The sequence below is a fragment of the Giraffa tippelskirchi genome, chromosome Y (genome assembly GCF_054371585.1).
Source record: "Giraffa tippelskirchi isolate mGirTip1 chromosome Y, T2T-mGirTip1v1.2.pri, whole genome shotgun sequence".
NCBI lineage: Eukaryota > Metazoa > Chordata > Mammalia > Artiodactyla > Giraffidae > Giraffa > Giraffa tippelskirchi.
Window position 1 is genome coordinate 9414631 of NC_137290.1, and position 27563 is coordinate 9442193.

General features: G+C 44.4%; 1 protein-coding gene and 1 pseudogene across 3 annotated transcripts in view; one reads left to right on the top strand and one right to left on the bottom strand.

The window, feature by feature from the left end:
- Positions 1-26766, bottom strand: part of LOC145537677 (zinc finger imprinted 2-like) — a 54811-nt pseudogene extending 28045 nt beyond the window's left edge. The window contains exons 1-4 of the transcript XR_014076410.1: positions 26388-26766; positions 23076-23179; positions 22418-22465; positions 18921-19047 (exon numbers count right to left, since the gene is read on the bottom strand). The product of XR_014076410.1 is annotated as a zinc finger imprinted 2-like (transcript). The remainder of the gene's footprint in view (positions 1-18920; positions 19048-22417; positions 22466-23075; positions 23180-26387) is intronic.
- LOC145537508 (testis-specific Y-encoded protein 3-like) lies at positions 6037-9582 on the top strand. Of its 2 annotated transcripts, none has more exons than XM_081568181.1 (6): positions 6037-6731; positions 7314-7391; positions 7545-7656; positions 7754-7899; positions 8019-8105; positions 9372-9582. In XM_081568181.1, exons 1-6 carry the CDS (start codon positions 6216-6218, stop codon positions 9435-9437), a joined length of 1005 nt encoding a protein of 334 aa, XP_081424307.1. In that variant the 5' UTR covers positions 6037-6215; the 3' UTR covers positions 9438-9582. The 2 variants fall into 2 exon arrangements, with proteins under 2 accessions (XP_081424307.1, XP_081424306.1); XM_081568180.1 differs by having other exon boundaries at positions 9427-9582.
- Positions 26767-27563: the final 797 nt, after the last annotated feature.

The following is a 27563-nucleotide window of genomic DNA, read 5'->3' on the forward strand; positions in this document are numbered from 1 at the left end:
ATCTCTGTTGAGTCAGTGATGCCATCCAACCATCTCATCCTCTGTTGTCCCCTTCTCCTCCCGCCCTCAATCTCTCCCAACATCACGGTCTTTTCTAATGAGTCAGCTCTTCGCATCAGGTGGCCAAAGGATTGGGGTTTCAGCTACAACATCAGTCCTTCCAATGAACACACAGGACTGATCTCCTTTAGGATGGACTGGCTGGATCTCCTTACAGCCCAAGGGACTCTCAAGAGTCTCCTCCAACACCACAGTTCAAAACCATCAATTCTTCAGCGCTCAGCTTTCTGTACAGTCCAACTCTCACATCCACACATGACAACTGGAAAAGCCGTAGCCTCAACTAGATGGACCTTTGTTGACAAAGTAATGTCTCTGCTTTTTAATATGCTGTCTAGCTTGGTCATAACTTTCCTTTCAAGGAGTAAGCGTCTTTTAATTACATGGCTGCAATCAGCATCTCCAGTGACCTTGGAGCCCAGAAAAATAAAGTCAGCCACTGTTTCCCCATCTATTTGCCATGAAGTGACGTGACCGGATGCCATGAACTTAGTTTTCTGAATGCTGAGCTTTAAGCCAGCATTTTCACTCTCCTCTTTCACTTTCACCAAGAGGCTTTTTAGTTCTGGATATCTGAAGTTATTCATATTTCTCCCGGCAATCTTGATTCCAGCTTCTGCTTCCATTTTACAGATTAGGAAAAAAAAAGAGGGCCTGAGAAATCCCTTGTCCTGGGACACATAGAAAACCAAGACAGAGAGGCGAGACCAGAGACATGGGCTCTTGAGTCACCGCTAGGACTCTTCCCACAAATTCCCAAAGCATTAAGTCTTTTACTCTTTGTGTCCAGGACTCAAAGAAGTAAGCCAAGCCTTAAAGCAGCGGATGCAAACTCACAGCCCACAAGCCACATGGGGCGAGCAAACGTGTTATTAAGGAAGCAATGGTTTGACCCAATGCTTTCCAATCTTTCGTTATTTGTTGCTTTTAACTTAGAATACGCTGGCCAACTCAGAAATCCCGAAGTTTCACACAGAAATTAAGATGTTAGGCTTGCCGGAAAAGGCGGGAGACCTGGCCATTCTGGGTCACAGGCCTGCAAGGCTGGCTGGGGCTGAGAACTTCTGGCCCATTTCGGTTGGGGGAGCACTGTCTCCAGGTGACCCAGCTGCCCAGCCCCCATCTGGCTTCCTGCCCTGAAGCAGAGTCAACCACCATTGTGCTTCTACTGTTTTTCTACTTGTAACTGAGTCCAGAGGAAAGGCACACATTTCCATGTCTCAAGCAAAAGGAAAAACGATAAAACAGCAGGAGTTTCCTACATATACAAGCAAAAATGGGCAAAAGTCTATTTCTAACAATAATTTCATTTAACCTATTTATGTTTCCTGCTCCCAGAAGTGAGCATCATCCATCTGAACGTAAATAATCTGTTACCCTACAATTTTGAAAAGAGGAAATCCCCATCGACTCTGTATTGTCTTCATTCTAGAGCAATGCTTACCATGAGTGGGATCATGGAAGAGAAAATCTTAAAAGGCCAAGAGCCACAAACATCCCAGCAGGATCAGGAGTGAACTATATCCACCTCCTCCAGGGCTCAAATGGAAAGAACCTAAAAACCAAGTGTGGTTTAATTTCTGGATCTCAGGGCTGGTGCAATTGGGAACTAAAGGTTGGACACAAGAACGACAAGCATGACCACACTTGCTTGGATACTGGAGCCCAAAGGAGGTGAATTCAGATCCTGCTCCTCTGCTTCTATTAGTTGTGTGACTGTGAACGAGTGGACTACCTCTCTGAGCCTCCGTTTCTTCCTCCGGACAATGGGTTTGATAACAGTATCAACCTTCCAGGGCAATCTATGCACAGTGCAGGGGCCATAGGAAGTCCTCCGTAAATCCTTATTGAAAATAACAAATCGAGGAGCTAGACCAGCTGCCTGGAAGAACCCAACAGGGATATGGACTGCATAGTTCATCCACGTCACTCAATGTCCTAGCCAAATGGGCGAACCAGCCAGGAGTGCTTTGGTTACACAGCCTGGGTGACTCCCAACTACAGCTTCTTTCTCACCCGAAGGTCCAGAGCATCCAGTGACAAAGAAACCTGAAGATTTCTTAAAAAACTGGGTCTAGAACGGCCATACGACTCAGCAATCCTGCTGCTGGACATATACACCGGGGAAACCAGAGCCGAAAGAGACTCGTGTACCCCAGTGTTCATCGCAGCAGTGTTTACAATAGCTAGCACATGGAAGCAACCTAGATGTCCATCGGCAGACGAATGGAGAAGAAAGCTCTGATCCATACACACAACGGAATTTTACTCAGCCATTAAAAAGAATGCATTGGAATCAGCTCTAATGAGGTGGATGAAACTGGAGTCTATTATACAGAGCGACGTAAGCCAGAAAGATAAAACACCGATACATGATATTAACACACATATATGGAATTTAGAAAGATGATAACGATGGCCCTATATGCGAGACAGCAAAAGAGACACAGATGTAAACAACAGACTGCTGGACTCTGTGGAAAAAGGCGAGGGTGGGATGATTTGAGAGAATAGCATGGAAACATGTATAGTATGTGAAATAGATCGCCAGTCCAGGTGCGATGCATGAGACAGGGTGCTCAGGGCTGGAGCACTGGAATGAATGACCCTGAGGGATGGGATGGGGAGGGACGCGGGAGGGTCAGGATGTGAAACGCATGTACACCCAGGGCTCTTTCATGTGAATATATGGCAAAAGCCACCACAATACTGTCAAGTAATTAGCCTCCAATTGACATCCATTTTTAAAAAGAGGTAAAAAATAAAAAGAAAGCTTCGAAAATATTTTAAGAGAGTGATAATAAAAACACAGCATATCAGAATTCATGAGATGCATGTCTAGAAGTGCTCATAAATTTAAATGCTTGCATGAAAAAAGAATAAAAGCCTAAGCCAATGGAAAAAAGAAAAAAAAAAAAAAACACTCCCTCAAAGTGTTCAGCAAAGGCTACGTATAAGAAAGGTGAGGGAGGGGTGTGATTAGCTGTTGCAAACTTCTTGCTGTCAGATCGTGTGCTCTTGAAGCGAGGTGGTGGTCAGCTAACTGTGTTCCTGTAATCCTCGAGGGAAGCAAATATTATTCCCTATTCCCTGTTTCCCGAAAGGAAAGGTCCCAAGCTTGACTTTCACCCTCCACGGTCCTGGTTGGGAGGGGGAGGGGTCCCTGTGCAGGCCGGTTATCCTAGTTGTGGAGCATTCGTCTAGCACCCACTCTTGTTACCTCCAGCAGTGCTCAGTCCCAGCCGGAAGAGGCATTTCTCAGTTCTCTGTGCCTTCCTCTTACCAAGGCCCCCATACACTGCCCAGCCACCTTCAATGAGCGAGCCAGGTACCCAGCATGTAGCTGGCCCTCAGCCTCCTCAGTCTACCCAGATGGAAAGCTGGGTCCTGTAGACTGTGACCCATGGAGATTGCCACAACCATTCGGTCATGGAGGTGGGGATGGAACACGTTGGCCATTGCTTTGAAACCTGGGCCAGGCCAGTCAGTGGCTCCAGCAAGGGCTCTGGGACTCTACAAGACACAGCCTGTCCCCAAGCTCCACAGTTCATTCCCCAGCCCAAGGCCCGAGGGCCTAGAGGGCTCTGTGGGAAGGCTGTAATATATCTCTCACTACCCTCTGCTGAGAGGCTTTTTGTTGGTGGTGTTGGGGTTTCTAACTGCACTAAAGGTCTTGGGCTGAGGCCTGCAGCTCAGTTTTCCATCCTGCCTCTATTACAGTATCTTCCTTGATGAGCTTATTCAACCTGTGACTAAAAGTTGATAACCTGGACCATCACGGGCCATTTCCAGTAGCCCGAGGACCACAGTCTACTCTGTTTCTATAATGCAGGGATTTCAACTTCACAATGTCATGTGATGAAAAAGGTTTCGTCTTCCTCTAACTGAAATATTTAACTTAGAATAATGTCCCCTTGGACATACATTGCAAATGAGGCTACCATTTATTTATTCACTGCTAGAATTATACTTGACATGAATATGATTGAAACAATTATTATTGGGCTATAGTCGCATTACAATGTTGCTTTAGTTTCTGCTGTACGTATGTCCAAGTGAATCCATTTTAGCTGTACATATATCCCGTCATTTTTGGATTTCCTTCACAGTTAGGTCACTACAGAGCCGAGTCGAGTCCCCTTGTACTTTCACTTTTCTCAAACTGTAACTTTTTCTTAAATTTTAACTGGGGGTTAATTACCATACAATATCGTGATGGCTTCTTCCATGGGTCAACATTAATAAGCCATAAGTATATAGACGTCCCGCCCATCCTGGAGCCTCTCCCATCCCTTCCTACGCTATTTTTCTGGGTTCTTCCAGAGCACTTGCTTTGCATGCCCTGCTTCGTGAAGATGAAAACCTGAAAGATGATTTTTCTGTATAAAATATGTAATTTTCTCTATCTCACACGTGAGAACATGGGGGCACATTTTTCTATGTGAAATAGGAGATATGTACTTCATGTTTGAAAATCTATTTGTATAAGTTTCTTCATCATATTTGGAATCTTGTCTGTTTTACCTATGGATATCTGTGCATTTTTCCTACATGAATGGGGAATTCTACATATTTCAGATATGAAAAGTTGAGCACATCCTTTCTTGCATCAGAACTCTGAAATTGTACACATTTCCTATGTGAAAATCTCAATGAAATTTTACTGACATGAAGTATGTAATTAAGATATGGGGAACCAACATGGAATTGGAATTCTCTCTATTTCATAAATGAAATTCTGGGCACCACTGTTTCTTCGTGAAATACTTCATTCCTTGTATTTCTCATATATAAAACAATGACTGTCCACCATGGAATATGGAGTTCTCTATATTACCTGCACCAAAATCTAGGCATTAATTCTCCTTCATGAAAGTTGGGCTTCTCTATATTTCACATCTGATGATCAGAACGAACATTTTCCTATGAGAAATAAGGAAATCTCTGCATTTCATGTGAACCACTGGTTCTTCAGTCTCTGAAACACCTGTTTGCATTTGTGTCCCTGTGCATCAAACGTGTGTGTGTACACGTGTGTGCTTTTGGCACCTGTTTGTGTGTGTGTGTGTGTGTGGCCTAAGACAGGTGCTCAGTGTGAAACACCAGACATCCTAGGAGGCAGAGTGTGAGTGTTGCATCTATCCAGGCACTTAACGTGAGTGTGCCCATGTTAGCTATGCAGCCGAGAGGAAGGGAGTAAGCAATGGTCAGGAGGAGCACTTTGGTCCCCTTGAAACACTTCTAGGAGGAGCTCTGCTGCTCTGGGAAGTGCATCCGCAGGAGCACATCCTTAGCCACCGGGGTGCCTGCTCTAAGCCGTGGGCCGGGGGAAAGGCCAAGAGCTGACAGACCACAAGCCAGGGGCTCCAGGGTGGTTTGGCTTGGGGCTGCGTTGTGGGGCCCGAACAGCGAGCTGAGGAAAGTGCGCTGCTTCATCCTCTGAGGAGAGGATGACTGCATTCCTGACACTGCTCAAGCCTAAGGCACAAGTTTAGGGATGGACTCTGCAGGCGGTGAACTTCGGTGAGGTCAGCGGTAAGCCCGCCTCCCACACCCTGCCCGTGGCTTGCAGTTCAGATCTAAGGTGAGCACCTGTGTCCCTGAGGTACCCAGGAACCCCGTCTCACCTGTGTGGATCCCTGAGCACACGGAGTCGCCCGCTGCCCCAGAGGCAATTTCAAGCTTGAGGATGGTTGCAGCGTCAGGTTCAAGTTCCTTGCCTTCGCCTCCAGCTGGCCTGGCTCGCCCAGTCGCTGGGCTGGCACATGTGCACTGTTGGTCAGGCAAACGGCTTGCCTGGACCGGCGCACTGTGCGCTGAGCCAAGTTGGGCCCCTGGGTCACGTGCTGAGAGAGTGCCCAGAATTCCAAGGGGCGTGTCCCGTGAGCCAAGCCCTTTCGACTCCATTTGATTGGTTCTGTGATGAGGTCTAGAGGTCAGGGGGTAGAGTTCAGCCCCTTCCCGCCGCCATATTGTGCGTGCGTGGTGGCACACAGCTCTGCGCATGACTGTCTCCCTTTCCCTGCTCATTGGCTGTGGGCAAGTAGCCAGTTGGTTGTGCCACGTAGACTGCGGCTGGTGGGCGGGCTGTGCCGGCCGCCCGCTGTGCCCTCACGTGCAGCTTCTTCGCGGCTCTGGGCTACGGCCAGAACACCATGGAGAGTGAGACGGGGCCAGAGGAAGGCGGCAGCACCCCGGGATCCGGGGCCTTAGTTGTGAGTCCGGGTCTTCAGGAGGGAGGGACCCTGGGGCCTACCAGCCCGGTGGGGGCGGCAGAGGCGATGCAGGCCGCAGGCGAGGAGGCCGCACTCTTCTGGGTGGAGGCGGCGGAGGAAGGTGCGGCCCTGGAGGAGGGCGAGGTGGCGGGAATCGGGCAGGAGTTCCAGCTGCTGGCGTTAGACGTCATGGAGGAGGTGGAGCTGGTGGCCTACGAGGAGCAAGAGCAGGTGTCCTCGGAGAAGCAGGGCCAGGAATATATAAGCCCCGGAGCCCCGAGTGACCGGCCCGCACTGGAGGCGCTCAAGGCCCTGCAAGCCGAGCTGGAACCCGTGAATAAGCAAGCCCAAAGGGCCCACGCTCGCCTGAAACACAAGAACTGCCAGAGGCGGAAGCTGCATCTAGAGCACAGAAGTGCCATCATCCAGGGAATTTGTGGCTTCTGGGTCAAAGTTGTATCCTTGGTGTGGTGCTTGTGGATTTTTTTTTTTTTAAACCTGGGCTATTGCAGAAGCGGTTTACAGATCGTGGATATTGGTTACCGTTCTATGTATCTGTTGCTGATATTAGGTGGGCTGTCCTTGCTGTTCTGGTTAGCACAAATTGCTACTTGGGCTTTACTTGCAGAGGTCCCAATCAGAATTGTCATTAGCACCAGGGACTCCTCAGAGAAAAGGCTTGTCTGGGATCCAGGTCTTCTCTGAAAAGCTGAGTGAATTTGGGGATGAGGTTGGGGTGTGCAAATGCTCATGCTGCTTGTACCTCGGAGTGCTTGTTTTCCAGAAGTAAGCTAACTTTTAGGAGGCTGAGATGGAGCTTAGGGCCTTTCCTGTTAGGAACAGACCCTCTTATGGTAGTGCGTTCATAGGCACAGCCTTGGGGCTTGTCATGCCTTCATACAGTCTGCGTCAACAGAAATGTGACGAGTTAACTCGTAGCAAGTTGAAGTCAGGCAGTGCCATTCTACTCTTTAGGCTAGATTTGTCCTTCCAGCACTTTTTTCCTCTAGCATCTGGAGGCTCCTTGACCTACAGCAGTTTATGAACCATCCCCAGATGTCAGCTATGATGGCTGACCAAGATGAAGACATGCTTCACTTCATGACCAACTTGAAGGTCAGGCAGGGGACACTGATAATTGTGGAGGAATGGTGACTGGGGAGGGGAGAGGACATGATTTACCCCTGAAAACAGGAAAGGACAGCTCTTCTGTAAAGAGGTTTCACACCCACCCACCCCTACCCCACTCCCCACACTTTGTCCTGGCAGGTGGAGGAACTCAGGCGTCCCACTCATCACTGCAAGATCACATTGTTCTTCCGGAAGAATAGGTATTTCCAGAATGAAGTGATTGTTAAGGAATATCTCATTAATGTCACCGGTAAGAGGCAGCTCCTTGGATGGGGTGGGGGGCAGAAAAGTGTAGGTTGAATTGGAAAATGACTTAGGTCTTTCTCCCATACTCCCTTTTCCTGCAGGATACCGCACATCTCATTCCACCCCAATTCACTGGAACCAGGGATTTGAACGTAAGGCATACAGCCGCAGGCACCACAACAGCAGCGTTAACTTCTTCAACTGGTTCTTTGACCACAATTTCACAGGATCTGACCGGATTGCTGAGGTAGGGTCCCACGTGGCCACTGGGCCAGAATTGGTGATGTATGTTGGAGTTCTTGGCGGTGCACGGGAGGGCTCAGGGTCTGGCCAGCCCTGTGCTGACCTTGCTCATTGCCCTGGCAGATCATCATAAAGGATCTGTGGCCCAATCCCGTGTGGTACTATATGAGGAGGAAGGCTCCCCCACGAGAGGTACTGGGAGGACGAGAGGTGAGGAGCCCAGGGGCTGGGCACTGGCATTAAATGTTTTCCAGAAACGTGGGTCATTTATTTCACTTGTGGAGAAAGTGAGACTCCGTGGAATGCAGAGTACCACCAGGGAATGAGGGAATCAGCAAGAGACAGCAGGAGTAGAGAACTGTAGTGAAAAATGGGTTCTAAGTAGAGAAGCTTGAGGTAGATGAAGTGGGCTGGTCAGGGCAAACTCACTCCAATTTATATCTGACTCAGCTGCACATCTCTGAACTGCCATTCCATGGCCAACAAGTGTACCCTCAGGCTTCTCTTAAGTTGGGGCCCACCTACTATTGAAGTCCCCTTTCCACAAAGGTCTGTGAGTCTCCTTTCTGCTAGGCTGTTCCCCACTGACCATCATTTGATTCCATTTTGATCATCACACTTGTTTTTATTTTCTTCTGCATCTTTTTCACCTGCCACCCTCATTCTGAGAATACTGACCACTGTGCAGGATTCTGGAGAATAGTCTTTTAACTTACTTATTTCAACTGGAGGATGATTACTTTACAAAACCATGGCGGTTTCCGCCATACATTGGCCAACACGAATCACCCGTATACACGTGTGTACACGTGTCCCCCCAAATGCTGAACCCACCACCCACCGCCCTCCCCTACCCGTCTTTCTTGGTTGTCCCACAACATGACTTTGTTTGCCTTGCTTCATGCATCAAATTTGTGCTGGTCATCTATTTTGCATAAGGTAATGTAAAGGTTTCAGGGCTATTTTCTCAAATTAACCCAGCCTCACGTTCTACCACTGAGCCCAAAGTCTGTTCTTTATATGTCTGTGTCTTATTTGCTGTCCTGCATGTTGGATGTTCAGTACCACCTACATGGTCCTAAACTCTGTATATTTGTGTTAACATGCAGTATTTGTTTTTTCTCTTTCTGACTTAACTTCACTCTGTATAATAGGCTCCATGTTCATTCCAACTCATAAGAATTGAGTTCGATGTATTCCTTTTTAGGGCTGAGTAACATCCCATTGTGTATATGTACCCCAACTTCCTTATCCCTTCATCTGCCGATGGACATACAGGTTGCTTCCATGTCCTAGCTCTTGTAAATAGTTCTACGGTGAAGACTGGGGTACGTGGTTTTTAGTATGTGCTTAGAGAGGAAATGTAAAAGTTCACAGACTCTCCCTCCTGGGAACTGACTTGAAAGATTAAAGCTGTCTTTAGTGTAGTTCAGAGAGGATAGGTTTACATATCTGTGTCTGTGTCTGTTTTGAAAGGACCCCCCCGATCTTGAGAAACTTATGAAGGAGTGCCCCCCTTTACCTAAAATAGGAAACCTATGAAGGTGCTTCACATGAAGATCAATGGCCAGCTAGTTCTCTCGGACAGGAAAGTAATGCAGAGCGGTCTGGTGGTGAAACGGATCGAGAGGGAGACACAAGTAAACCTGAAATAATTCCGAAGGATAAATAAAAAGCATCAACTGTATGTGTCTGTGCATTGTTTGGACAGGTCCTCAGGATAAATACTTCAGCTCCGTGTAGGATTCTCAGTTTACCGCATGGGAATTACCAGACCATGGAGAGTTGTAGAGGGGGTTAAGTCATATGTTGGGGTTGTGTCAGGGGACCCAGTTCTTCCTGTGTGGTGGGGGTTGGGGAGGAAGCGGAGGGGCCATTAACTGTGGGTCTGTCAATTTTTCAAGGGAGATGTGGATGTTCATGGAAAGGGTCTGGTGAACAAGGGCCAGAGATCAAAATAGTGGGACACAATTTTGTTGGAAGGTGGTGCCCCAGGTATCGTCCCTGTTGGATATCATCAGATACTTGAAGAGTACAGGACAAGGAAAAAGCCTTAACATTCAGCTCACTATGAACCACATAGCCTCCTTGTGTGTATGACTGCACAGTTCAGCTTTGCTCAAAGTCAGCTTCCCAGAGCTAGGGTTCCAGGTAACATCTTAGGGGATGGGGGCGTAACGTATATGGAGGGGCTGTGGCCTAGGGAGAAAGGGAGGGGGTGAGAAGGCAGTAAGGATATTAGTTTCTGGCAAAAGTGACCAGGGGAAAAGATCAATTGCCAGGAAACAGAGAGACAAACAAAAATAGATCCCATCATATCTGTTTGAGCTCATGTGAACTCTGTTCTTTTTTTCCCAGGAACTCAGTTTAGGTACAAAGTCTGCAGGGGCAGAAGTCAGGGGAGTGGGGATGTTAAACAGGCAAGGTCCAGCCTACCCAGCCATGCGCTCTGTGTCCCATGATGGCTCGGTGGTTAATATCCCTTTTCTCAGGAAGGCTTAAGCTCTGTGCCCAAGGCTCTCTATCAGGCCTAGGTGTACAAATAAACGTTTTCTCATGAACCCTCTGGTAATAGTGTCCCTTCCTTGCTGAATGGCTCAGCATAGACTGTTTTCAACCACAAGGGACCTTCTTCTGGGGCTTTGTCGCTACTCTGTGGGCCAAGGGCCAATGGGAACACCTGGGGCATACGGAGCTCACCGAGGGACTGGTCAGCACTTAGGGTGGCCCTTTCCAAGTAGATGGCTGCTTTCCGGAATCACGTCCACCTCTGGATCGGGCAAAGGACAGACTGGCACAGAGGGAGTAGGGAGAGTTCAGCGTTTGTCCTCCCGTGTTGTCCTCTTGCCCCAGATACAATGGCTCCAACGTGGGCATGCCTGAGGGTGATGGATCTGTCCCACATGGAGTTCTCACTCCACAGCTTGTCTCCCTACAGCAGCATCTCTTTTGAGGGCAAAGGGTAAAGGATGAACATCAATGTTCATGGGTTTATGGATGTCCCCTTCAAGGTGCACTGAACGAGATCTCCTGCTCAGGGCCAACTTTTGCATTTGAATATCTGCACCCTCGCTTTGCCCCTTCTGCAGAGGAGCATCTACAGTTCCAGAAGGCAAGGCTTGGCCTTCTCTGGGTGCTTTCTGTACAAGCAGCCCAGCAAACACTGGAAACATGTCTTCTTACTTTCTTATTCTGTAAACTTCAAAGAACCCTTGGGGCTCTGGCAGGCTGGTACCTGTGTTTCTCAGCGCCAGTTCAAAACAAAGCAAAGGAGAAATTACGCTGTAATAACTCTGCAGTGGGTGTGGGATGGCATATTGGTGCATGGTTTGGGGGACCTTAGACTGGCCTCATTCTAGGGGCTGCGTGGTATTTATCCACATTCAGAAGTTTTAGTAAGGCATTGCAAAGAACTTAAAGACAAGACAAGTTAAGGACAGGGTCCCCCAATGCCTAATACTTCCTGCCTTCAGTACCAGTGCTTCAGTACCAGGGATGGCTTTAGCTCTAACCTGTCCTGGAGTGAAGACTGCAGAGATAGTCATGGATCGGTTAGTGAAACTGAACTGTGTGTGGTTGACTTGATGGTCATTCTCTGGAAACTTGCCATGACTTGTGTCCCAGTGTCTTTCGGGCTTTCACTTGGGCCCTAAGGTCTAGGTGCTATTAGATTTGACTGCGCACTTGGACGTGTTGTGTAAGGTTTTCTTCCACTGAATATCAATGCATGGGAAACTTGGCGGATTACTGATGATTTCCAGAGCATTCTGGCTCAATCACCCTGAGCTGCATTTGTTTCCTGTTCCCTGGATGTGTTCATGTTTTCCTCTGTTTAGAATGAAGATTGGGTGTCTCCGTTGTGTTTGCCCATGAAGGTGAGCTGATGTTTCTTCCTGTGGGTCTGCCTATGCCTCCTGTCTTTTTGATGTGGCACCCATGCCTGTGCCATTATGCACAGCTCTGCTGCCGTAGCTGTGTCAGTTCTTGCATGGCCCTATTCAACATACATGAATTGTGTTGCTTGTATTCCCTTTTTTTGTTTTAAATTTGTGTGTCTTTGTTAGACTGTGTGTGAATTCGACCCTTTCTTTCATTCCTGGATCAAATGCTTCCAACACCTTGAATAGTGACTTTTTAAAAGAGTTACGCGATATTTGTGAACAGCAAGAAATGCTTTACCGCAGGAATACTTAACAGTGACCCACGTTTGGAAACAACAATACCCACACACTTACAGAAATGCCCGTGGGGCAAGATTATCACTCGTTGAAGTGAGAATATTAATTAGGATCACAAAGGGCAAAGATGTTGCAGGAATGCATCTGTCAGAAAATTTTTCATCTGTCAGAAAAGATTTGGGGTTGACTTGTTAAGTGTTCTATAAACGCTGCTGCAGAAATGAAGGACGTTGACTTTTACCACTTCTTGCTTTGATCGTTAAACTGACATTACCCATGCAGTATTTCTTCATGATTTTAAGTGAAGCATCACCCAGGCAGTAGGAGTTGGGGCTTGCCTTTCTGTGAATAGGAAGTTGTTAAAGAATTCTTGTCCTCAGTGACCTTCTATAGCCCGGGGAAAGGGGGTGCATGATCAATTTCAAGTTCAAAGCCCCTTGCTATTTCTTTGTTGTTTCTGGAAGGAAAGCCCAGGGAATGGTATCTTGCCAACGTGATTGGTGCTGTGAACTAGTCCGATGCGATGGGAGTAGAGAACACAGGCACACGTCACTCAACCGTCCACAGTGAGGACTTCCAACCCTGCCAACCTCTTTGCATGTCAGTCCCCCTCATGAGCAAATCCCATTCACCTTCTAGGATGTATCATAGAAGTAGAAGAGGACGCTGAGTTGATCAACTAGTGAGTGGAAAAAAAAAATAACCGGGCCAAAAAAAGAGGGGTGCTTAGCAAAGTCCATTATACTGGACAAGTAAACAAATAGTTGTGCATGTGTGAAGTTTCTTTTCAGGACTGTTTGTGTGTGTGGGGGGGGGTGTGCATGCACACACATATGCGCTGACACAAATGTGTGTGTGAGCTGTCTGAACTGGTCTGGCTGGGGGGTGGAAGAATGGACACTGAAAACGTGAAAGAGCTTGTGTAAGGTATAAAGATCACAGGGCAGCAGAAGCACTGACGCCATGGAAAAAAGCCCAGGGATCTCAGCGACAGAGCAAGCTGGAAGTGTAAACAGGCTTGTAAGTGTAAACGTGGATCCCTCAGCAGAAAGGAGAGGCAGGAAAAAAGCACCTGGGGGCAGTCAGGGAGGATGCGAAGGAGCAGAGAAATAAGAGTGGGCCAGATCCCCAGGCACAGAAGAGGGGCTATGCACAGCCCCTAGGACACCCAGCTACAAAGGGTTTTCTGTCTCTCTCAAGTGCAGAACCATTCTATCCTCAACATGACCAGGCACATGAGCACAGCTTGCCCTTTTCTGTAAGGTTTGGGAGACTGATGGCACTGTAGCATAAGCACCTGCTACATCCAGCGTATGCCAGTTTGAAACATCACTCCTTAAAAGGGTGTCTTGGGTTGATCCTCTCGCCCTTCCCAGTCCCACAGGCCTGGGCTGATGGGGTAGGCTGGGGTGTGTTCTCACCTGGAGGCTGGATGAGAACAGAACCACTTTTACTTTTTTTTTTTCCCCAGTGACTCGTAAGTTTTTAAACTTTATTTTAACGAAGTTGACCTTGCTAGGCTGCTGTTCTTAATAATAGATTATGATTATAGAGTATGATTCTGTGGAGAGATGTATAAGAAAACAAGAATGGGAGAGAGATTCTGTTTCTCTCTATAGAAAAGAGACGTGGTCTTTGTTTTCTGTAGATCACTTTACCACCGATAGTGAATGAAGCTGAGTAATATTTGGACAGTATTCTGTGTATTCACTAGCTGAACTGTTAGCTGTAAATAAAACACAGGACACAGAAGAGTGTTGATGAAATGTGGCTCCTTCAGTCACCGTACATACAGTGTTTCACTGGGTCTCTTGGCTTTCCTGAGAAACAATTCAAGAAAAAGCTATAAAAATAGTATTCATTTTTTAAAAACAAAGTCCTCAGACTAAACAATGCAGGACTCAGCCAAGTGAAGATCTTAGTTAATCCCTGACCACAGAAGGGCAACACACAGAAGTAACAGCAGAGTGGCAGAGGTAATTTGAGTATGTGTTCCACCCAGATTCTCGATAGTTCAAATCAGTGTTTTGTGTTTATAAAAAATAATTTTTCTAAGTTATAAAAAGAGCTTCCCTTGTTGAATAATGCCAGATTTTTCTAAATTTCACTTTCTTGAGAAATCTACACTTTAAAGATGTATTTGTTTGATGCTTCTGCAGTAGAAAATGTAAGTTATTCACTGCTCCTGCTTTCTGATACATTCATAGATTTAATAGATAGATTTCCTTGCCTCCTTCATGGCTGTTCATGTTTCTGTGGAGGCCTGGTTAGGAAAATCTTTTTGTTTTTTTCATGGAAGTCTCAGATGGAGGGGACAAGCTGCACTTAGCACTTGAATTTTAACCATAGCTCTTCAGAAAGAGACTATATGTGGCAGATGCAGCTGCACTTGCTTGAATAGACAGTGCACGATTTAATGTTTTAACCAGTTGGGTACATCATCTCAGTCTCGCTCACGATAAGAAATTATTTGTCTTCCATTTTCTAAGAGGAGATAAGGATATTAACAAAGAAATCCTTACACCAAGTTCTTCAACAATTGCCAGAGCAGACTAAATGCATAAAATGAGGTTAGGCCATCTAAAACTAAATTCTCATCTCTAAACATTCCTATTAACATAGCAGATTTGAGTTGCAACCATCCTCCTAATAAAATTATGAAATCTTTAAAACTGGGAAGCATTTGTAAATAATGGGTCCTTAAAATATCCCTGAACTTTATTCTAAAGCTTTTCTTTTTTTCTGGTTCTTTTTTTTTTTTAATAAATTTATTTATTTTAGTTGGGGGCTAATTACTTTACAGTATTGTAGTAGTTTTTGCCATACATTGACATGAATCAGCCATGGGTTTCCATGTGTTCACCATCCTGAACCCCCCTCCCACCTCCCTCCCCATCCCATCCCTCTGGGTCATCCCATTGCCCCAGCCCCGAGCATTTGTCTCATGCATCGAACATGGAATGGTGTTCTGTTTCACATATGATAATATACATGTTTCAATGCTATTGTCCCAGAACGTCCCACCCTCACCTTCTCCCTCAGAGTCCATAAGACTGTTCTATGCATCTGTGTCTCTTATTCTGTCTCACATATAGGGTTATCATTACAATCTTTCAAATTGCATATATATGCACTAGTATACTGTATTGGTGTTTTTCTTTCTGGCTTACTTCACTCTGTATAATGGGCTCCAGAAACTGGAGAACAGAATCACTTTGAAAGGGCCTCTGTACAATATATGGGCAGACTTCAATTCCTCTGGCAATGGAGAGCCGTGGCCCTTGGCAGGATGCTGGCCTTAGCATCTCCGTATAAATCTCTCTCTACAGAGAGAATTCCATGTCTGTATCACATTTTGACATGAGGGCAAAAGTGTTCTACGTGAAGCATGGAACTCGGTATTTCACATCTGAATACACGCATGTAGATTTCCTGAATGAAATACGGAATTTTCTGCATTTCACTTGTGAATATCTCACCACAAACTTTCCAAATCAAGAATGGAATTCCCTATATTTTATAATATGAAAATGTATGCACATATTAAACCATAATGTGACACACATGAGAAGCAAACTACTAAACGATGGAAAAGATAAAAGATATACTCTGTCTATATATCCTAGCAAATCAGTTCATGACAAAGTTTCCAAAATAATAAGTAGTCCTCAAGTAAGACCTGATGACAGCCTTTGTCACACTTTGTCCTAAATTCACCTGGTAACTGGGAGAGCTCTCAGTGTCTGTTAACTTGCTTTACACAGAAGAAAAAACTGCTCATACTTTTATGAGTGTATGTGGTTTTGAAATCATTCTCTGAAGAGAGTCTGTTAACCTCCATAGACTTGAGAGATAAGGTGTTACTGTAACCTAATACCCCTGTACCCAACAACCTTGGGCCAAGCAATATCGAAACACTAGAGTTTAAAGCAGAGTATGTTTTATTGCAGAGCCATGCAAGAAGTGTGGCTTACGCCTTTAAAAACCTCAATCTACCTGTTTAGTATTAACAGTAATAATAACTACTATTAATCAAGTATTTATCATGTATTACTCACTTCTGTGTTTTAATGGATTGTTTGAAAAATGTTCACAATAGTCTAATGAGATAGGAATCATTATTACCCTTATTTTACAGATGAGGGCTATAAAGCACAGAGGTGAGGTTGTGCACCTATGTCACACAGCTAGGTGGAGCTCAGATAGACCCATATGAAACATGATTCCCAGGTGCCTGCGCTTTTCCACTATTTTTTGCAATACTCTCAAATCATCATCAATGGGTGATATTTCAAAATCTTGAAAGATATTGAATTTATGAAAGTAGTCCATTTATGATCTCTAAGGACTCCCTGTTAAACCAGGGAGAAGGTGAGGGTGGGACGTTCTGAGAGAATAGCATTGAAACATGTATATTATCATATGTGAAAGAGAACACCATTCCATGTTCGATGCATGAGACAAATGCTCAGGACTGGGGCAACGGGATGACCCAGAGGGATGGGATGGGGAGGGAGGTGGGAGGGGGGTTCAGGATGGGGAACACATGGAGACCCATGGCTGATTCATGTCAATGTATGGCAAAAACTACTACAATACTGTAAAGTAATTAGCCCCCAACTAAAATAGATAAATTTAAAAAATAAACGCATGTAAACCCATGGCTGATTCATGTCAATGTATGGCAAAAACTATTACAATATTGTAAAGTAATTAGCCCCCAACTAAAATAAATAAATTTATTTAAAAAAAAAACAAAAAAAACTAAATATAAATGGAACCTTAACAAAAAACCTTCAAAGCTAAAAAAAAAAAAAAAAAAAAAAAAATAAATAAATAAATAAAATAAAATAAAAAACAAAAACAAAAAACAATACTCAATCTACCTAAAGAGACAAAAGACCTACATATAGAAATCTATAAAGCACTGATGAAAGAATTCAAACACACAAATAGATGGACAAATATACCGTGATCATGGATCAGAACAATCAATATAGTGAAAACGAGCACATTACCCTAAGGATGCTATAGATTCAATGCAATTCCTATCAAGCTACCAGCAGTATTTTTCAGACAACTAGAACAAATAATTTCACAATTTGGATGGAAATACAAAAATCCTCGAAGAGCCAATCTTGAGAAAGAAGAATGGAATAGGAGGAATCAACCTGCCTGACTTCAGGCTATACTACAAAGCAACAGTCATCAAGACAGTATGGGACTGGCACAGAGAGAGACACATAGATCCATGGAACGGAATAGCAATCCCAGGGATAAATCCATGCACTTATGGACAGAGAAAGAGGGGGGACTGGGTTTTGGCTGCAAGTTCCAGACCATGCTTGATAGAAAAGACCATCTAGGAGGACTGAACATTGACAAAGATGCCAGAGGCACCGACAAGAGAATGAGAAGGAAACCAGAGAAAGAGGGGGGACTGGGGTTTGGCTGCAACTTCCAGACCATGCTTGGTACATCACTGCGGTTTGGAGGAACTAATATAACTGTGGCCATAAAGGGATTCTATTGTCAGGTCAATCCGGGAGATACCGTACGATGCAAGTCAGCTTTCACTCTTGTAGGCCTCTTCAGATCCCTTAACCAGCATCTCAGATCTCAAAGAGGGGAGATGTAAGACGTAGCATTTCTCGGAATGATCTTGTTAGGCAACACCTTTTTTTTTTTTTTTCCTGGTAAAGAACCCCTATTATAATTCTGTAGGACTATTGGGGAAACACTGGAGTACCCTGGTCAACACCTTCTCACTCAGAACAAAGCAAGAGAATTTCAACTCTTTTCTTGGCTCCCAATCTCTCGTTTTACCCATTCAATTCAACATTTACTAAATGCTGATTCTGAGCAAAGCGTTATCCACCTGGATGTTCATAAGTCTGTATAGAGACTCTAATCAGGCTATAAATGTACAAAAGGAGAGTTTGGGGAATTTCATTTGGGAACAGAAAAAGATCAGGCAGGGGAAGGCATTAGGGCTCAGCAAGCAGTGAAATGGGTGGCAAGCTTATTCTGAGCAGACACTGACTATGAAACTACACAGTCCTGGGGAGCAACAATATAGGGTTCTACTAGGAATATCTATGAGAGATGAAGGTGGATGTGACTTTTGGGCCAGACTGGGACGGATTTAAATGTTTTGCTAGAGGTCTGGATTTTCTTTTGGGAGTGGTAAGAACCTGATGTGTGCTTTATAAAGTCAACTCCCTGAGGGCTGGAAAGAGCAGTGGTATCACACCAAGGTTTTCGCTTGTCTCAGTGGAAAGACCTCTGATTTCTAGCTGTCAGGGGAAAGGCACAAATGAATGCAGGGGCTTGAACATTAGAGGATAGGAAAACTGGCCTCCCTGGAGCTGAGCAGGAGAGGAAGAGATGAGCTTCAGAGAGGAGACAAAAGAAGTACTGAGTGAGCATGATGTGGCGTGGCCACACGAGCCCCTAAGGTGAAAGCACCTACCGGCCCTCTCCCTAAGCTGAGTGGGCTCTGAGGACCAGCTCCCAGCCCCTGCTCACTGAGCAGGGTTTTCTCTCCAGGATCCCGTTCTCACCGGGACATGTCACTGCGCTCCCGTCTTCCTCCCTAGCGTGTGACTCCTCTTCCAGCTGTGAGATAATGTCAGGTTTAGGGAACTGGTACCCTGTTGAAGAAGGAGACTTATAACTTGGGGATTCTGTCCTGTACCCTCAGGAACTCCCAGCCTTGTTTCTAAAGGCTCTGAGATAACAGGCAAGTGCAAATTTACACACAAGAAAAATAAAGCCTGTTTCCAAAGATTCTGCCACTAGGGACATATGCCAGTGTCTGGAAACAATTTTGGTCATCACAGCTTACCGAGGGAGACCAGGTTCCTGTAATTTTCCAGCATCACCTCCCGGTAGAGCTTCCTCTGAGAAGCACTGAGGTAGGGTAATTCCTCTGGACTGAAGTCCAGAGTCACATCCTCGAAAGTCACCAATTCCTGAAATACCAGATATACTCCTAAATGATTGAAATCCGGAATTATCCCAAAGAGGGGGAAAGGTATCTGATAAGAGGGGACTGACCATGAAGCACACATTCAGACAAGCAGAAAGACTCTAATCCAAAGGTTTCAGGGACCTACTAGGCTTTCTTTCCTTTAAGTCTTTCTCATTAAAATGTTTTCTTCTCTGCAATCACCCTCTTGTTTCTTTCAGTCTTCTAACTTTATAGAGGCTTTCGATGGCTAAGTCAAAGATCTCTCTTGGGAAACGTCACACTGCACTTGAAAATATGTGGCTTATTTTCCAACATCTTTTGGTATTAACTTCTAACATAATTCCACAGTGATACGAGAACAGACTGTATATGATTTCAATACCTTCAGGCCATGAAACTTTTGCACTTTATGTCCCAGGATATGTTCCAGGGTCTCCTAGTTTATAGTCCATGGGAACTTGAACACAATTTGGCCTCTCTTGTTGTGTGAAAACTATATAAATCTGAAGTTATGTTCAATTGGTTCATACTGCTTTTCAGATCTACTATAGACTTCTACCTTTATTCATTCCATTAATTTTTTGAGTTTGATATTGAAAGTCCACCTGAAAATTGTAATTTATCTACTAAAACATAATTGTAATTTATAGTAGAACTTCCCCCATAGCTCCCTCATATCTCAGCTGGTAAAGAATCTCGCTACAATGCAGGGGACTTGGGTTTGATTCCTGGGTCGGGAAGACCCCTGGAGAAGGAAATGGCAACCCACTACAGTATACTTGCCTGGAGAATCCCATGGACAGAGGAACCTTGCAGGCTACAGTCCATGCAGTCACAAGAACTCAACATGACTTAGCGACTAAACCACCAACCACCACATAGTGGAACTATATGTAACTTTGTTCTGAACTCTCCAAGCCTCCTGTAAATGTGTTATCATAGTTTCATAATTTAAAACATAGAAAAGAATGAGAAAAAATAAGCATATCTTTCTTTTGTCTTGAAGTTTGAGAGAAGTGGGAATATTTCAAAGCCAGCTCCTGCTGCGAATTTCTAGAGATCTGTGTGGGAGGAGAAAGATCCTTTTAAGTTCCTTAATAAAGAGAGAAAAATGCAAATAAAAGCTGAGCAGTATACCCCAATCCCAGGAAAAAGAGACAGTTGGGTTTACGTTCTGGTTCTCTCTTACAAGCTCTGTGAGTGTGGATAGGTTAAGCCTCAGTGACTCATCCACAAAACACAAACAGCTCATAAATATGCAGAGATGGCCAATCTTATAATAAGAAAATGCATTTCAAAATGACAAAGTATGACTTTATACTCATTCAGCTGACAAAAATTAAGACGTTGGACAATACCAAATACTGTCGAGAAGGGGGACTCTTGGTGGTGGTGGTGGTGTAGTTGCTCCGTCGTGCCTGACTCAAAATTTTGAGACCCATCCACTGTGGCCAAGCTCTTTTGTCCATGGGATTTCCAAGGCAGGAATACTACACAGCAGGTTCCCATTTGTTTTCCAGGGGATCTTTCTGACCAAGGATTGAACCTCCGTCTCCTGCACTGCAGGCAGATTGTTTACTGACTGAGCCATCAACGAAAATCTTAGAATGTGGGCTTTTGAGACCTCTTTAAAGATGCTAAAAGTGAAGTTGCTCAGTTGTGTGTGAGCTCAGTTGTGTGTGACTCTTTGCGATCCCGTGGACTGCAGCCTACCAGGCTCCCCCATCCATGGAATTTGCCAGACAAGAGTACTGGAGTGGGTCGCCATTTCCTTCTCCAGGGGATCTTCTCGATCCAAGGATTGAACCCAGGTCTCCCGCGTTGCAGGCAGATGCTTCATCGTCTGAGCCACCAGGGAAATGTAAATTGGTAAACCACTTTTGGGTCCAGAAATATACCTCTTCCTAGGTGTATCTGCTCATGTGTACTGTCTTATAACCTCCAAAATCTAGACAAGACCCAAACACTCATTTATGGTAGAAGAGATAAATGTATGATGATATTGGGGCTCCCCTGGTGGCTCAGATGGTAAAGAATCTGCCTGCAATGCAGGAGACCCAGGTTCAATCCCTCAGTCATGAAGATCCCATGGAAAAAGGAATGGCAACCCACTCTAGTATACTCACCTAGAGAATTCCATGGACATAGGAGACTGTCAGGCTACAGTCCCTGCGGTTGCAATGAGTCAGACACAACTGAGCAACTCAGTTCAGTGGAGTTCAGATCAGTCACTCAGTCGTGTCCGACTCTTTACGACCCCATGAACTGCAGCACGCCAGGGCTCCCTGTCCATCACCAGCTCCCGGAGTTTACCCAAACTCATGTCCATGGAGTTGGTGGTGCCACCCAACCATCTCATCCTCTGTCATCCCCTTCTCCTCCTGCCCTCAATCTTTCCCAGAAACAGGTTCTTTTCCAGTGCATCACCTCTTTACATCAGGTGGCCAAAGGACTGGGGTTTCAGCCTCAACACCAGTCCTCCCAGTGAACACCCAGGACTGATCTCCTTTAGGATGGACTGGAAGGATCTCCCTGCAGTCCAAGGGACTCTCACGAGTCTTCTCCAACACCACAGTTCAAAAACATCCATTCTTTGGCACTTGGCTTTCTTTACAATCAACTCTCACAATCATACATGACTCCTGGAAAAACCATAGCCTTGACTAGATGGACCTTTGTTGACAAAGGAACATCTCTGCTTTTCAATGCGCTGTCTAGGTTGGTCATAACCTTCCTTCCAAGGAGTAAGTGTCTTTTAATTTCATGGCTGCAATCACCACCTGCAGTGATTGGGGAGCCCCCAAAAATAAAGTCAGCCACGGTTTCCACTCTTTCCCCATCTATTTGCCATGACGTGATGGCAACAGATGCCGTGATCACTGGGCGACTAACACACACATAATCAAACCTCAGAATAATCCAGTAATACAAACTAAGTAATTACAATTACATGCAACATTCTTGGTAACAGAAAGGTGAATGTAAGAAGCAGGTATTGGAAGACTACTGAAGACCATGATACCCATTTTAGTAATATACGTCTTTTGTGTTTTCATGGAAACATTATGCAGATCAACGAACTAGAGAGCATGTACTGACTGCCCAGCTTTTATAAAGGGGTTTATTTGGCTCACATGTGTTCTTTATTCTTTCTTCAAAATTTGTTAGTTGCCAACACCAAAATATTAGTATAATTCATATTATTAGCTGGATTTTTTGACTTCACTTTAAAAAATCAGAAGATCTAGGCATCAGGGTCCACATTCTCACATGGCGCCATCAGCTGATGCTGAAACATAGCTGCCCCTTAGATGGGGCAGATGCCCCCCATGTTGTCACAATCCACCCACTTACAAATTCTCTTTTATTACCTCAGTCATCTCTGAGGGCATCTTCACTTGAGATCCTAGACACAGACACTGTAGGGAAAGAGGGCTATTCTCAGGAACAGATCACCTGGAACAATGTTTCTCACCCCTCTTCCCCTTAGCTCTTCCTCAAGGAGCATTTGTAAACACTTTCTTTTCCTAACTGTCAAACGCCTTCCCCTCACCCATGAATTTTTTTCTAAAGCAAGTGCAACACATTAGCTTCTTCTAGGTTTCAAAACATGATTTAACAAGAACATTAAGGAGCAAATTTTTAAAAATTCACAACAGTTATTTCATCTATAAAAAGGAGCATAATAGTAGTACAAATCACATGAGGGTTGCTTTGACTAAGTCAAAAGTGGGGAGATAATGGAACAATAAACAATGAAAAATTAATTCAATAGACAGGAAAAGAGAGAAAATATTAAAGATGTGGTATGTGGTGGTGGCAATAAGTGTGAGAAAAAGCAGGAAATCAAATACAAAGAGTCAGAAGAAAATTCTGATACAGAAGCCTGGGAAAGAAAGGCTCAGTTAGGTAAAGTTTACATAAAGACTTTAAGGAAATGAGGATGTTTAATTAGATAGAGGAGGTCTAGAAATCAGAAAGGGGAGCTCCTCACACTGCAGAACTAAGTCAGAAGAAAACCTGACTCACCTGAGATCTAACAAATGGCTTCCTGTCAGACATCATTGTGTCCTTCTTTTGGTGGTGTTTTGTGTTTCTCTCTTCTGCAAGGACACAGTTCTGAGCAGAGAAACCTAGAAGGGAGAAGGAATAACCACAGAGTTGAGTCCAGTCTGGCAGCACCCACAGACACAGAGAGTAGCCTGCCAACCCCTCACCTGCCATGGGCAGAAGCAGCACTTCCTATGACAAGAGAAAAACCAAAAAAATCATTTCTCAGCTCACTGTGGCAATTCCAGAAAAGAGGTTTGGTTACCTCCCACCTCTAAATGCTTCCATGGATTTTCAGTGCCTTCCAAATAAAGTAAACCTTCCCTCTACATTTGTATCAATGGTCCTAGCTTCACCATCTATTTAGTCACCAGAGAACATCAGTTTCTCAGTTGTAACATGAAAATTACAAAGATCTCTCTAATTCTACAGGCACCTATAAGGGTTAAACACCTGCTGTGTGTGGGGCACAAAGCAGGTAGTAAAAAAAAAAAAAAAAAAAGACGACAACTCTTATTACTACATCTTTTTCACTCAGGGATCTAGAAGACAACCACCACCTTCCCTCAGGAAACCTGAAGTCCTTCCTTGTTTGTGGTCTCTTTCCAAGAGTACCTTTCACTATTCTATAGTTTCTTCTCATACCCTAGCAAGCTCTTTCCCCTCTCTTGAATTTCAGCTCCATCAAAGGCTGTGTCTTTGACCAAGTTTAAAAATTCTGTGGGACCATATGCCCTATGTCCGATGGAGGCAGTATTAACAGCCACGATTAATAAGATGACAGACTCTGGAGCCAGCGACGGAGGTCTGAATCCTTACTGCCAATTACTAATTTTAATAATTGTGGACCACAGGCAAGTTGGGCTTCCCTGGTGGCTCAGACGTAATCCCTTGGAGAAAGAAATGACAACCACTCCGGTCTTTTTGCATGGAGAATTCCACTGGCAAGGAGCCTGGCAGGCTACAGTCCATGGGGTCAAAAAGTCAGACACGACTGAACGACGAACACGTTCACAGGTAAGTTATTCAATCTCCCTGTGCCTCTGTCTTCTCATCTGTGGAAGGAGGGTAATACCTATCTCAAGAACTACTAAGAGAGGTAAAACACTATTATAGAATATTTACAATGTAGTACATTTTAAGTGTCCAACATGTTTACTATTCAGTTCAGTCACTCAGTCGTGTCCGGCTCTTTGCAACCCCATGAACCGCAGCACAACAGGCCTCTCTGTCCATCACCAACTCCCGGAGTCCACCCAAACCCATGTCCGTCGAGTCGGTGATGCCATCCAATCATCTCATCCTTTGTCGTCCCCTTCTCCTCCCGCCCCCAATCCTACCCAACATTAGGGTCTTTTCCAATGAGTCAACCCTTCGCATGTGGTGGCCAAAGTATTGGAGTTTCAGCTTCAACATCAGACCTTCCAGTGAACACCCAGGATTGATCTCTTTTAGGATGGATTGATTGGATCTCCTTGCAGTCCAAGGGACTCTCAGGAGTCTTCTCCAACACCACAGTTCAAAAGCATCAATTCTTCGGCGCTCAGCTTTCTTCACCGTCCAACTCTCACATCCATACATGACCATTGGAAAAACCATAGCCTTGACTAGATGGACTTTTGTTGGCAAAGTCATGTCTCTGCTTTTAAATATGCTATCTAGGTTGGCCATAACCTTCCTTCCAAGGAGTAAGCATCTTTTAATTTCATGGCTGCAGTCACCATCAGCAGTGATTTCGGAGCCCAAAAAATAAAGTCTGACACTGCTTCCACTGTTTCCCCATCTATTTCCCATGAAGTGATGGGACCAGATGCCATGATCCTGCTTTTCTGAACGTTGAGCTTTAAGCCAACTTTTTCACACTCCCCTTTCACCTTCATCAAGAGGCTCTTTATTCTTCTTCACTTTCTGCCATAAGGGTGGTGTCATCTGCATATCTGAGGTTATTGATATTTCTCCCGGAAATCTTGATTCCAGCTTGTGTTTCTTCCAGCCCAGCGTTTCTCATGATGTACTCTGTATATAAGTTAAATAAGCAGGGTGACAATATACAGCCTTGACGTACTCCTTTTCCTATTTGGAAACCAGTCTGTAGTTCCATGTCCAGTTCTAACTGTTGCTTCCTGACCTGCATACAGGTTTCTCAAGAAACAGGTCAGATGGTCTGGTATTCCCATTTCTTTCAGAATTTTCCACATTTTATTGTGATCCACACAGTCAAAAGCTTTGGCATAGTCAATAAAGCAGAAATAGAGGTTTTTATGGAAATCTCTTGCTTTTTTGATGATCCAGCGGATATTGGCAATTTGATCTCTGGTTCCTCTGCTTTTTCTAAAACCAACTTGAACATCTGGAAGTTCACGGTTCACGTATTGCTGAAGCCTGGCTTGGAGAATCTTGAGCATTACTTTACTAGCATGTGAGATGAGTGCAACTGTGCCTTAGTTTGAGCATTCTTTGGCATTGCCTTTCTTTGGGATTGGAACAAAGACTGACCTCTTCCAGTTCTGTGGCCACTGCTGGGATTTCCAAATTTTCTTAGCCTCTTCCAAATTCTTTTAATGAATGCAGGTGCACAAAACTGGACTAATCATAATCCTTGATACATCACCATTCAGCCATACATGACCCTCATGTTTATTTCAAATTTAATTCTTTATATTTTTCAATGTAATCAACCCATCCCACTGGTCCACATCCCCATCTTGTTCCCTTGCCTTTCTCTCCTTGTCTATATATACATATATATATATATATATATATATATATATATATATATACACACACATATATAAGTATATATGTATATATATATATACACACACACAAACAAAGCTTTGGTTTTAGTATCAATATCATCCAAAGGGCTATCGGGAGTGAATGGCGTTCTTCTATCACCAGTGAGATGCCCTTAGTTCCAATCGAGTAACTTTGAGTTTCTAAGACACCAGTCAAATTTTGACAGAATTGAAATTTCGGGCCTCCTATCTCCCACACTGCATGCCCTCTTTTTTTTTTTTTTTTTGACTGTGTATTGTTTTGTGTTGACACTAAGGTTTAGGCTCAAAATGAAAAGTGGAAGGGTGGGGAACAGAGCAGAGAGAAGGCATACTCTCCGAAAATAGCATGAAAAGCAAAAGCCAAATCTCAAGTTTCTTTCATTTCACATAGGATTAGGCAGATTAGACTGGAGATTACAAAATTCATTCATTCATTCATTGAACAAGTTTTTATTTAGCTCCCTCTTACATGCCAGGCATACAACAAAAGTTCAAAAAGTCCCTCTCTCACCTTCCTCCTCACATGCTTGGATCAATTCTGCCACCAGGTCACCTGCTTCCTTGCTGCTCTTGGGCTGCTTTGACCTCGCTCATGTCTGAACCTCCCCTGGCAACGTGTTCAGAAACTGCTCCAGCACCAGCTGCTCCATCATCTGCTCCGTGGTGCGGCTCTTTGGCTGCAGCCATCGCCAGCAGAGCTCCTGAAATTGGCTCACAGCTTGGTGAGGTCCTGTAACCGACAGGGGCTGAAAAGACCTAAAGTTTTGATGAGAAACTCTTGGAGCCTCTGGGTTTCTTATGGGGGTGGTTTCTCGATTTTCTTCTTGATCACGTAGATGAACGAGCTGGGTATTCCTCGAGATATCCAAAACTTCTTTCACATGGAGCATTTTTACAGCTTGACCCTTCAAAGGATGGAGATACTCTAAAAGGCAGGCTGCTTCAAAGCACACTGTTGTGGAAGATGGTGGGCTGAGTTTTATCAGATGAAGAAGAGAGTCAGAAACCTTAGGATCTGCAGAAACTACACAGAGAGACTCACAAATGGCTTGCAGAGTTTAACTGGACAGTAGAGGTTATGCGAATCAAAGGAAGTTAGCTCATTTCACACAAATGCCTAAATGAATATTCACACAGATTTGCATATCTACAGACCGGCTCTTGCCTCAGTCACAGCGTCAGGTCTAGAAGATGCACAGACACGGGCTAGAAAAATCTCAGAAATGGCACTGAAGGGAAGAGACTTGAACTCCAAACCACAACGAACTGAACAAATTCATGAACCACCTAAGAAGATGCTTTTAAAAATGAGTTAATACAAATGAGGAAAGATCATTACAATACATTCATCCTACAAAGGACTGCATCCCTATGCAAAAAATATAAAGAAATCAAACAAGCCTGTAACAAAAAGGCAGAGATCACTTAAAAATGCAAATTTATTTTCTTATTTTTTATTTAAACATTTTAACTCTTTAGCTAGAAGTTAGACTGGGATAATGTATGAGAAGACTGTGATTTTTTCTTAATACTTATCCGCCTACCATCAATTTAAAATTTGCTATTACTTCCTTTTTTTGGATGTACGATACCCCCCACTGAATTTCCATCTCTACAGGCTGCAGCATAAGATTCTGACAAAGGAGTAGCAGAAATGACTGTGAAATCCTGGCAACCTGCTTCTCTA